At 49.8% G+C, this 12,438-nt stretch overlaps 1 protein-coding gene across 1 annotated transcript in view; it reads left to right on the top strand.

The window, feature by feature from the left end:
* Positions 1-12,438, top strand: part of CSMD2 (CUB and Sushi multiple domains 2) — a 648,967-nt gene that overhangs the window by 518,492 nt on the left and 118,037 nt on the right. The window contains exons 33-39 of the mRNA XM_047793175.1: positions 3,532-3,627; positions 4,149-4,352; positions 4,722-4,846; positions 5,734-5,830; positions 6,952-7,056; positions 10,259-10,377; positions 10,912-10,981. Coding sequence (XP_047649131.1) covers positions 3,532-3,627; positions 4,149-4,352; positions 4,722-4,846; positions 5,734-5,830; positions 6,952-7,056; positions 10,259-10,377; positions 10,912-10,981 — 816 coding nt within the window. The remainder of the gene's footprint in view (positions 1-3,531; positions 3,628-4,148; positions 4,353-4,721; positions 4,847-5,733; positions 5,831-6,951; positions 7,057-10,258; positions 10,378-10,911; positions 10,982-12,438) is intronic.

Below are 12,438 nucleotides of genomic sequence, written 5' to 3'. Positions count from 1 at the left end.
CTTAGAGTTATTCGGATTAAAAAAGCTTTGTAGTAGCCATTAGATCAGTCTTACTCAATTACATTCTTCAAACCCATTGTATCAGTGATTCTCAATGAAATGGGACACCCCACCCATACACACCCAACCAGGATTGTAAGTCAGGATTCTGGGGGGAAGGATGCTCTTTCAAAATCTCTTGATAGATGTTAAGCAGAGCCATAGATAGAGAAGTATAAGTATAGTACAGGTAGAGAGATAAGTCTAAATTTAGAACCTATACGTATGAATATGAATATAGATCTAGATGTATAGGGCCAACAGAAGTAGGAAGAGAAGTTCCTGTCGTGCAGCGGAAACAAATCCGACTAGGAACCACGAGGTTGCAGGTTCAATCCCTGGCCTTGCTCAGCGGGTTAAGGATCTGGCGTTGCTGTGAGCTGTGGTGTAGGTCACAGATGCAGCTCGGATCTGGCATTGCTGTGGCTGTGGTGTAGGCCAGCGGCTATAGCTCTGATTGGACCCCTAGCCTGGGAGCCTCCATATGCCACAGGTGCAGCCCTAAAAAAAAAAAAAAAAAAAGAAGTGGAAAGGAAGACGGATAAAGATAGATAACTTTGTAGATGGACAAATGGGTGGATGGGTAGGTAGATAGAAAGGATGGTTAGGTAGATAGATTGATAGATTGATGGAGCGATAGATGGTTAGAGGTATAGGACCTATGTATATCAATATCAGTATCCTCAGATCATCTCTTATTCCTCATGTGGAGAAACATGGATGATGGGCCATTGGTGCTGATGGGAGCAAGCCGCATCCCTGTCCCTGAGTTGTGTTTAGGGGGAAAATCTTGACAACCACTGCTCAACAAATCTTCATTTTGTTTTCTTTATTGATACATCAGTGAGAATGTTGTGTGAAAGTATCTCCCACCACAATTGTGATATTTTGTTGTCTTCTTGAGTTTCTAACAATTTTTGTAGTATCTATGTTTGCCCGATTTATCTTTCCTTATTTTCTTTGAGAGTCTTTTTCTTTTAAGAGGAAGTTTATTTTCTAAGTGAAACATGCAGCCGCTATCTGTCCTCTTGTTTTATTCGTCCTCAGATTTTGTTTGTATTGTTTTGCTTTTGCTTATTCATGTTTCCATTCATACCTGCCCCATCTCCGATTTCCAAGTTTTCGTTGATGTATTTGGATTTTATCAGAGTTATTAGTAATTATTTTACAATTACGGACTTCTTCCCCAGGAGCAATTGTTTTCCATTCGCATTTAGTTTTGTTACCTCATGAATAATAATTTTGGGGGCTTAACTATATTTTCCTAGTTGTCTTTATCCCTGATAGTTTTTTATTTCCCTACTTTTGTTCATTTTTATAGTAGGGTTCATAACTGCAGTAGTTTCTGTCACCTTGTATGTATGAGAATGGCTTTCCTTTGAAGTATTGCATAAATGACAACTTGATTATAAATCAAATTATGGGTCACAAATGTCTTTCAAAACTGCAGTGGTTAACTCTATTCCACAGTTAATGTTATAGATGAGTTGAAGTCCAGCCTGATTCTTTGTCCTTGTAGGAAATCTATGCTTTTTTCTTTTAAATATCTTTCGTATTTTTTTGTCTTTAAAATTGAAAAGCCTGCTAGGATGTTTTATGGTAGAATTTTCTTTTCATTAATTAGATCTGACACTTTGTGAACAATTTCATATAAAATCTCAAGTCTTTCTTAAGCTTAGAAAGGTGTCTTCCTTCTTAAATTATTTTTTTTCCTCCAATTTTTCTTGTCTTCTCTCTCTAGAATTCTTGATATATGCATATTGGGTTGTTTTTTTTTTTTTCATTTATCTTCCATGTCACTTGTCATTTCTCTCATGAGTTTAATCACTTTATCTTTTTTTCTGTGGATTCTGGGAGAATTCCCCAAATTTAATCTCCCCCTTGCTATTCAATTTCTGCAGAATCCAGCTCTGTGCGCTAATGTTTCTCATCTCTGTGTAGCCTTTATTAATCTCAGATCTCTTCTTCGGTACATCTTGCTCCTCTAATTTCAGAGCTGCAAGACTAGATTTAATCTTGCGGCAAACATGATTGAAAATCTTCTGAGATTTTTACCTGTTCTTTGTTGTAGTTCGCATAAAGAAATTTGCTTTGTCTTCTGTGAGGTCTTCTCCCTTAAAACTTCAGAATATGTTCTTATGTCCAGTGATTTTACTGTGCACTTCTCCCTGGAGAAGATTTGTGGATGTCCAGGACCAGAAGGTGAAGTGGGTTCTGTGAGAGATTATGCGGGTCCTACTCCACATATATCCAGCCAGATAATGGGAGGGTGGGAAAGTTGAGTTTATTCTGTTCACATTCATTGAGAGGGCCAACTGGAGATGGTGACGTTAACCAAGGGAAGATTTTTCTTCATGAATCCCTTTTTGCTGTGGCAGCCAGAAATTGGCTGGGGCAGTGACTCCTAGGCTCAGCCATCTGGGAGCTACGCAAATCAAAGTGTGCTGTGCCAATAGCTCTCTACGTGCCATGACCAGTAGCATCCCATGGGCTTTCGTGGGTGGACCCCAGATGTTCTTCCAAATGAATGGCTCCTTGGCTGGTTCCAACTCTAGCCCTCATGCAGTGGAGGTGTAGCCTGGCTTTCTGTAACCCTTGCTTCATTTCTGAAGGTGGGGTCAGCAGACATTCTCAAGGGTCCCTAAGGCTGTGGAGGGACAACATGCAGAGTGGCCATGCCACTGCCTGTCACCCCACGTTTTCCAGCCTTCCACCTCACGACTGCAGGTCTGGTTGGTGCTGTCTTTACTCGCGTCCATCTGCACCACACCAAGCAGAGGATATATCTTTATTTTCTGATATAAAGGCTGTTGGGCTTCCTTAGCTTCCCAGTCTGTGCAGGCTTTACCCAGTTTATGTGTCATTGCTTGGGTGACAATATGTCCTGCTTTGCCTAGGATAGTCCAGCTTTCCCTTGGTTGCCCCAGCGTAATTATTAATAGCATGCCCTCTGACTCTCAGAAGTGCCCTAGTATGAGCAACAAATTTTATGATCTCTCTGGTTATTAATCATTTCCCAAGGGGTCTGGGAAAAGCCAATTACTTTCAGATGATCACATCACCCTCCTTCCCAGAACTTGGTGCCATTTTAAAAAATCAGATTTATATCAATTTTCCAAATCAACCCACCAGTCAGCCTGGTAATGGCCATTCTCCCCATCCCTGTGGATCAACATATCTTTAGAAGCTTTCTCCTTCCCGGGCAGGCCATGTAATCTTTCTGAACCTTTCTTTCTTGATCTATAAACTGGGGTCATGAACTCTTGTCATGCCAACCTTGCATTGACCATAGGTCAAGGTAAGACGATGGACTGTGACTTTCTGTAAACTTTAAAGTCTAGTAAAAATGTGAGGTTTTATTCCCAGAAAGCTTGGGAGGTGGAAGGGGTTGCTATGTGGGGTGTGGGCAGCCCCTCCATCCTGGTTAGGATTTCACCAGCCAGTCCCAACGTTTGGACTCACTGCCTCTCTTCTCCCTCCTCATCTCTGCAGGAGAATCGCTGCCCTTGGCCACCTCCAATCAAGTCCTCATTAAGTTCAGTGCCAAAGGCCAAGTACCAGCCAGAGGCTTCCACTTTGTCTACCAAGGTATGCAGGACATGGTCGTGGGAGGCATGAAGGCAATCTTGATTTGTCAGAGGCAACAGGGACCTTTGACCCCTAGTCTGAGCCTCATTCTTAGGGTGTTTGGGGGCAGTTACTGGTTTATGGGGCAGTTCCCTGAAATTCAGTTGAATTTGATAGCTTCATGTTCCCAACAGACAATTCTGGAGCCAAACTTCATGTTGGGGAGGGGGAGAAATGAGAGGTAGGAAGCTAATTTGGCCTCCCCGCCCCCACCCCCTTTGTCTGGCACGTCCTGATGGCATCGAGAAGACCAGCCCTCTCCCACTGCCTCCCATGGTTTCCAGAAGCTCTGCTACAACATTGTGTGTCCAACTCTATTTCACTAAGCTGAACACCATCCTAGAAGAGCCCCTACCCCTGCCCGAGGGGAAGCACCCAGAGCCTCTCAGGGTCCCACCCAGTTCCAGCCCCAGGGTGTGTGCATCCCCGGACCAGTTCCTAGAGGGGTGAGGCCTGCTCCTCAGTGCCCTTGTCCCCTGCAGCGGTGCCCCGAACCAGCGCCACGCAGTGCAGCTCGGTGCCGGAACCCCGCTATGGCAAGAGGCTGGGCAGTGACTTCTCCGTGGGGGCTGTCGTCCGCTTCGAATGCAACTCCGGCTATGCCCTGCAGGGGTCTCCAGAAATCGAGTGCCTCCCTGTGCCCGGGGCCTTAGCCCAGTGGAATGTCTCAGCACCAACGTGCGTGGGTGAGTCCTGGACGACCAGGACATGGGGGAGAGGGTGGCCAACAAATAGCAAGACACACAGCAGCCCTGCTGGCCAGCCTAACTTAAGAAGGTGTCCCCTTGTGGAAGAGCAGCCAAGGGGTTGCTGGGGGAGGGACGCCAGTGAAAGGGGCGGGACGCCAGTGAAGGGGGCGTGGTCCAGTCCCCGCGGAGGGTTCTCAGGGGAGGAGTCAAGGGAGGAGCCGGGACAGGGGTACCTGGGAGAGGCCACCAGTGGGTGGAGTCACAGTGAGGCTGGGGAGCCTTGGGAGAGGTCAGCTTGGGGACACTCCCCTGGGGACCCACAGAGACAGCGCAGGGCACTTCTGACCAAAGCCGCCTCCTTCCCAGTACCCTGTGGAGGCAACCTCACGGAGCGCAGGGGCACCATCCTGTCCCCCGGCTTCCCGGAGCCCTACCTCAATAGCCTCAATTGTGTGTGGAAGATCATGGTCCCTGAAGGCGCTGGCATCCAGGTAGGGGCAAGGAGACGCCTCTGGTGGGGGAGAGGGGGAAGGGGAAGGGATCCCCGAAGGACACCCTGCCCCTCAGGCCAGGTGTGGAGGTAAGGCCCACAAACAGAAAAACACAGAAGCTCGGGGCTCAGGAAGGAGAAGGGCGAGGCGCTGGCTATGCCATCAGAGAGGCCAGGAGAGGAGATGGGCCCGGAGCTGGAGTGCGAAGACTGGGGAGGATTCATACGAGATGTTCTTCAAATGGCTTGAAGGATTCTGGGCTTAAGGTTGTGGGGGATGGGAGAGGAGACACTGCAGGTGAGGGAAGGACAAACCAACACCAGCCGAGATGAGGCAGGAGGTGCACCTGCACACACCTGGGGGGTCGCACCTGCAGCCTAGCCTGAGGCAGCTGCAGAACCAGGGCCACTCTGGTGCTTGGGTAAGAGCCAGGTGGAGGAGGCCCAGAACCACTGCAGTGGCACAGAAGAGGGGCCAGGGCCCGCGAGGCCAACAGAGAGGAGCAGCAGGGACTCAAGGTGGACAGGTCCTGCCAGGGGTGGGACCTGCTCAGCTGCAGGAGGTCTGGTGCAGCCGAGACAGGAAGACGGGGAAATACAAGGAGAGCCGTCCAGGGGCCGAAGTAGTCGTATGTCCTGGACTTGCCTTTCCCGCTCTCTGTTTTGCAGAGCACCCCACGGTCCTGTAACCATTCCACCTCCCTCTCCCCCACTGGACAGTGCGCTCCTTGGGCACAGGGACTGCATCTTGCATTTACCCAAGTTCCTAGCAGTGTTGGGTCCAGACTAGGTGCTCAGTCATTGAATTTAGTACATGAGGGAAGGAGTGGGGAGGGAGGGAAGGAGGGAGGGCTGCCTGACCAATCATTCATCCCCCTGCCTTCCCAGATTCAAGTCATCAGTTTTGTCACAGAGCAGAACTGGGACTCCCTGGAAGTGTTTGATGGTGCAGACAACACTGTAACCATGCTGGGGAGTTTCTCAGGTAAGGTGGGGCTTCCAGGGACCAGGACTCAGAAAGCAGTGGTGGACTTTTATTATTGTTATTGTTATTATTATTATTATTATTATTGAAATCTAATTCACATGCCCTAAAATTTACCATCTTAAAGTGTACCATTTAGTGGGTTTTAGTATAGTCACAAGAGTCTACAACCATCACTACTATCCACTCCTGGAACATTTTCATCACCCCAAAAAGAAACCAGGTACCCACCTGTTCATTCCCCATCACCCTGCCCACCCCCACCCCCTGGCAACCACCAACCTACTTTCCATCTCTGTGGAGTCATTTGTTCGGGACATTTCATAGAAATGAGGTCCTCCAATGTGTGGCCTTCAGGGTCTGGCTTCTTTTACTCAGCGTGACATTTGCAAGGGTCACCGTGTGGCAGCAGGCATCAACACGTCATCGAAGGGACAGACCACATTTCCGTCATCTGTTCGTTAGTTGATGGACACGTGGTTGTTTCCACTTGCTGGCTAATTGTGAACAATGCCGCTATTGTACAGGTTTCCATGGGAACATGTTTTGCCATTCTCTCGGGTGTATACCTAGGAGCAGAATTCCTGGGTCATATGGTAATTCTATATTCAACTTTTTTGAAGGACTCTCAGCAGGGTGGCTGCACCATTTTCCATCCAGTGGTGGACTTCTGACTAAGGGTGGTGGTATGATTTTGCCCAAAAGCCAGGGCAATTATCTGGGTCTCGTAGGCCCCAGAACCCCATGTTGCCAAGATCTAAGGAGTTATGAGCCTTGTCTACACTGCCTGGATAGCCCAGAAAATTATCCTTGTCAGACTCACCTTGAAGATGGCTGGAAGGGGACCAAACTCAGGCCACCTGAGGAAGTCACCCTACTGCTGGCATGTGGCTCTGGCCCTGCTCTTTTGCAGGAAGCTGTTGGGAATGCTTCCTCCCTCTTGCCACTGGAGGCCCAGCACGCTGAGGGGGAGCTAATTTGTCATTCAGTGGATTTGATAATTGGGGACACCAGGGGTCTTGGGAGCAGAATGTCAGCAGGTCACAACAGCAAAAGAAATGGGGAGGTGCCCAGGTCGGGGGAGGAGGCTAAGCCTGAACAGTCCCTTTGTCCTTACCCAGGAACGACTGTGCCTGCCCTTCTGAACAGCACCTCCAATCAGCTCTACCTGCATTTCTACTCAGATATCAGCGTGTCTGCAGCCGGCTTCCACTTGGAGTACAAAAGTGAGAATCCAGCGTCTCAGCTGCGTGCAGGGTTCGGGGTGGGGGCCGACAGGGCCCGAGTGCCCACAATGAGCAGGGGTTATCCTGGGGCGGTGTGCTCTCCACCCCACTTAAGCCTTATGCAGACCTAGATGAGGACACTAAAGCTCAGAGACGGTCTGAAACCTCCTCAAGACACACAGCCAGTCAGTGGTGGAGCCGGGGTTCCCATCTAGGGGTCGGTTACTCAAACTCCTCTGTGCTTCCTCCGTGAGCACAAGAATGGAAACGGGGCCTGATCACTGGCCTCAGCCCAGGAGATTATTCGGGGTGTAAAAAAAGGGCGGTGCTCTCCTCCCCTGTCTTAAAAAGTGGGCTCTCCAACCACTGGTCAGGGACGCAGTTGTCCTTGAAGTCCCTCTGCTCATGGGAAACTTCACTCCACCTTCACCAGTTTCCTCCCTCCACCCTCAAAAACCTTACATCTTGCCTTCCAGCATCCCTAACTGATCACAACTAAAAACTCAAAGAAAAAAAAATTCAGGGGGCGTGGGAGATACAAACGCTCTCAGGTATAAGATAGGCTCAGTGAGGTATCGTACAACACGGGGAATACAGCCGATATTTTGCAATAATTGTAAATGGAAAGTAACCTTTAAAGGTTGTATAGTTTTTTTTTAATTTTGAAGAAAAGAAAAAGAGTTGCAGGTGTGCCTGTGGGGCGATAAAGACAGAGGTGGGGCGCTGGGTGGCTGCCTTCATCCTGAGCCTGCCCGCCCGTCCCCTTCCCCACTGCATACAGGGAAGAATAGACTGGCTGTTGCGTTTGTCACACATTCACTCAGCAGATATTTCAGGAGTATTTGCAGTGTGCCAGGTGTGATGCCAGATTTTGCTAGGATTGGATACAATCAGGATGGGTAAGTCCCTCAGAGGCCTCGGGAGGGAGACAGACCCCTGGGCAGAGAAGGGTGTGACAGCATTCCAGGTGCCCTCATGAATGTCGCCAGGAGGTACAGCAGTGGGTCAAAAGATAGAACAGTCACGTCTCCCAGAGGGCGGTGGAGAAGTGAATGTCCTGAAGAAGCATCGGACACCTGTAATGGGGCACGACCTGTGCTAGGTGCCGTGAACAAAGATGATTAAGTCTAGGAGGAGAGATGGACGTGGAGACAGTAATTGTGGTGCTGGAGTTCCCGTCGTGGCGCAGTGGTTAACGAATCTGACTAGGAACCATGAGGTTGCAGGTTCGGTCCCTGCCCTTGCTCAGTGGGTTAAGGATCCGGCATTGCTGTGAGCTGTGGTGTAGGTCGCAGACGTGGCTCGGATCCCGCGTTGCTGTGGCTCTGGTGTAGGCCGGCAGCTACAGCTCCGATTAGACCCCTAGCCTGGGAACCTCCATATGCCACGGGAGTGGCCCAAGAAATGGCAAAAAGACCAAAAAAAAAAAAAAGTAATTGTGGTGCAACCTAATGTGGTCAGGGAGTGCAGAGGAGGGGAGCCATCCCTGGCCAGGTGAGACTTTACAGAAGGGGTGCCCGAGTCAGGTTTGGAATGATGAGCAGGACATGTGGGAAGGTATAGTTGGGTGGACCCTCTTTGACAGGATGGGCAGGTGGAAGCCCCACTTGCTGCTGGAGGCCAGCATCACCCAGCTGGTCTCCAACATGAATGAGCCTTGTCCAGGGAGTTGGGAGAGGATTAGCTGGATCCCAGGATGCTCATGGCCCGAAAGAACTGAAATGTGCATCTAGGTCAGAAAGCCCTGGGGCAGATGAAGCTAAGACCCCAAGGGATGGAGGACAGGACAGGGACCTCTGAGACCCTCCTCCTGCAAACCTCTCAGGCCTCACTCACCTGGCGGAGTGCAGTGTCCTGGGCTCTCGAATAATTCGCGCATCTCTCTCTACCCTCTCTTTTCTATTCTCTCCAGTTTTATTTCTTTATCCAATCTGTAAATTCAAGTCCTTAAATGTTCCCTAGAGTCTCCGCTTTTCTCTCTTGTTCCAAAGATAGACTTCCTTCCTGAATTTCTTTGTCATTCTCCTGCCTCGTTCCCAGGAAAAAATCACCTCTTCTGAATTTTTTTGCTATTGCTGTCCAAGAGAAATGATAGTTTTCTCAGTAGCTGATGTTTATCATGCACGTATTCTCACGGTGGAAAGAGCTAGAGGAAAACAAAGTCGCTGCTAGTATTTGGAGACTAAAATTCCTAGGGGCCAAGATCCAGAAGTAACATTTTTGTTTTATAGATAATCTGTAAAGATGGTACAGAAGGGGAAAATTAACTGCTATTGTAGGGGCAAATGGTTTTGAAGGATACTGAAAAGTCCTGTCTACTGCAATGACTCATATTTAATGTTTATTTCATTGAAATGGAAATGGAACAGTATGCTTTCAAAAGTAATAAATTGCATGTGATTTTTCGAAGTCTTCCCCTGTATGCATAGTTTAAATCGTATCAAGCTGTGCAATGTCAGAGAAATTAGAATGGACAGGGCTCTGTCTCCCTCCGTCCTCACCTTTCTCCCCATTCCACTTTTTCTCCCAGCACACTCTTTCGCTCTTGCTTTCTCTCTTTTTCTCTCTGTCCCTCCTCCCCTTCTCTCCACCACTGCCATTCCAGGAAGTAAGTCTTAGGTGACCACATTGTCCTCGCCCCCACTAAATACTGAGTTGCATTCTCCGTGGAGTGTAGGGAGGAGTGGGGAGAAAGGGGCAAGATGACAGACGAGATGAAGTACTTTCAGTTCAATTTAATGATGTTTTCATACTGTCCTTGGGCTCTTTTGTCCAAGAGGCTGAGATCTGTGGACACAGGCCCAAACAGCTTTCATTTCCAAGTATCACGTTCACTTCTTAAAAGCACATGTAGGATAGGAATGGCCTGGGAAGAGCATGAGGGGACTTTCTGGGGTGATAGCAGCATTGTGTAGTTTTGAGCCTGGGGGCATGTGGGCAGCCAGAGTTCCCCAGTGATACCCACCTGCCCCAGGAGGCTTTGCTCTCTTGATCCTCTGTGCCATAGAAACGTTCTGACTTTCTCCACGTGCTGCAAGGTGAAAGGGTTGGGACACACTGGCCCAGAGGCTGGGAGGAGCGATAGCAGAGAAGGCACAGCTCAGAGGCAGCTTCTCCTCCCTCCTACCAGCACCGCCCTCAACCTGCAAGTGCATCGACCTGAGGGCCTCGTCCCTTCCCTGTTTATCTCTGTCTCGTTTAGCGGTGGGCCTGAGCAGCTGTCCAGAACCTGCTGTGCCCAGTAATGGAGTGAAGACTGGCGAGCGCTATTTGGTGAATGACGTGGTCTCTTTCCATTGTGAGCCGGGATATGCCCTCCAGGTACCGCCCCTTGACCCCCACCCCCCGGAGGAAGGGGTGCGGGACACAGGAAACAGGTGTCCCCTGAGCTGGGATCGGCCAGCCCTGCACTGGCAGAGCTGCAGTCACCAAAGAACAGAGAGACGCCCCCAGGTCCCCTGAGGCCCATTATCCCCTCCTGGAGCCGTTCATGCAAAAGACAACAGGCTGACTTTAGCCACATGGCACAAGCCAGCCTTGAATATGTTCCTGCAAAATTTTGGTTTGATTAGACTTTAGGAAAATTTAATTTCCCTTTGAAGGCCATGAGGGACTCCAGTAATTAAGGGAGTCTCACGAGGAACCTTTCGTAATGAGAATTCCTTAGTAATGGCTCTTAATAAGCATCCTTCCCCAGATCTCTCTCCCTCAGCCTTGCTCCCCATCCCGCAGTGGATCCATCCATGTACCTTGATCCTTAACCCAAGGCCCCAGAACAAGCCCCCCACCCCCTGGGTAGTACCTGCACGTGTGCCCCAGGGGACAGCTCGCCCACCCTGTTCCTGATCCCTCCAGGGCCACGCGCACATCTCCTGCATGCCCGGGACCGTGCGGCGCTGGGACTACCCACCTCCGCTCTGTATTGGTAAGAGAGCCCCAACTTTTCTGGCTCCTCTGACCTGTTTCTCCCAGGCATTTTAGTTCAGTGACATATCACTGGAAGACATGTGGTTGCCACGGGGGAGGGAGGGAGATGGACGGGGAGTTTGGGGTTGGTAGATGCAAACTATTGCATTTCAAATGGATAAGCAATGGGGTCCTGCTGTGCAGCACAAGGAACAATGTCCAGTCTCTTGGGTTAGAATATGATGGAAGATAATATGAGAAAAGGAATGTATATACATGCATGCCTGGGTCCCTTTGCTGTACAGCAGAAATCGAAAATGGTTTAATACACATTTTTTAAAAATTAAGTTCAGATCCAAAGGAAGTTAGTTATCCTGGGTCTGCTCAAAGGCAGCAGTTTGAGATGGATGTTTTTTGAAGTTTTAACTCTCAAGATTTTAGCGACTTTGGGACACCTTCATTCACCAAATGAAACACCACAGGAGGCGCGCCCATTCGAAAACCTGATGATGACCATTCGGATTCCAGATCGTCACCAGCACCCGGAATGGAACCTCTGGGCGCTTTGCAATTTCGCCTGTGACTTTTTGTGGGTGGCCTAGATGGCCTCCGCTGACGGGAAGGCTGAGGGTTCCCTGTGAAATGAGGACTTGGCTTGGTTTGGTGTCCATGCTGAGCAGTGATGTAGAGATCAGTGGATAAGAGAAAAGACGGGGTCTCCACCCTCAAAAGCTTCTAGTCTGGTGGGGGCAGGGGAACATCCATTTATCCAGGGTCTGCCATGTGCCAGCCACAGACCTGTCTCCTGACTGCAGCTCTCCAGGGCCAGGGTCATCACCCACATTTTTGCAAAGAAAACAACTCAGGCTTTTAGGATTAAAAGGAACATGGCAGAGTTGGGAGTGGAAATTCAGGTTCCTGGGATGCCCCGCCACCTGTCAAGTGAAAATCTAGGCTAACCTCGGGGTAGGAAGCACGGTGAGCGGAAGGAGGGTCACGGGAGCATAGTGGCATTTTCCTTCTGTGACCTCACCGGGAGGCAGCGCCTGGTCATCTGCAGAGCGGTCAGAAATGTCACTGGTCAGCCTGTGGCCCTTTCTCCCATTTGTCCTACAAAGGCCGTGCCCAGGATCCACTCCTATGAACAGCAGCAGGTGCCGTGGGTTGGGGATTTACTGAGCATGCCAGCCCCAGCTCCTGAAGCCAAGGCCTTTCTGTCGTAACCTCCTAACAACCCTGTGACATGGGTCCCGGCTGAGAGAGACCGAGGTCTGAGGGAGGAGACCAGTTAGAACTTGCCAGAGTCACACAGCAAGTTGGAACATGGGGATGGCGACCCCGGGGGCCGATGCCAGAACCGCTGCTTGAACCCGGGCACTGTTCCCTTCAGGTCTGTGTGCCTGTCACCCTCTCCCCAGAAGGCACTTGTGTGGACACTGCAGATGGCCCCCTCCGCTCCTTTCTCTGGCCTTCCAC

Source organism: Phacochoerus africanus, chromosome 8, assembly GCF_016906955.1.
Source record: "Phacochoerus africanus isolate WHEZ1 chromosome 8, ROS_Pafr_v1, whole genome shotgun sequence".
NCBI lineage: Eukaryota > Metazoa > Chordata > Mammalia > Artiodactyla > Suidae > Phacochoerus > Phacochoerus africanus.
The sequence above is the reverse complement of the archived record's forward strand: the minus strand, read 5'-3'. Positions and strand labels throughout refer to the sequence as shown.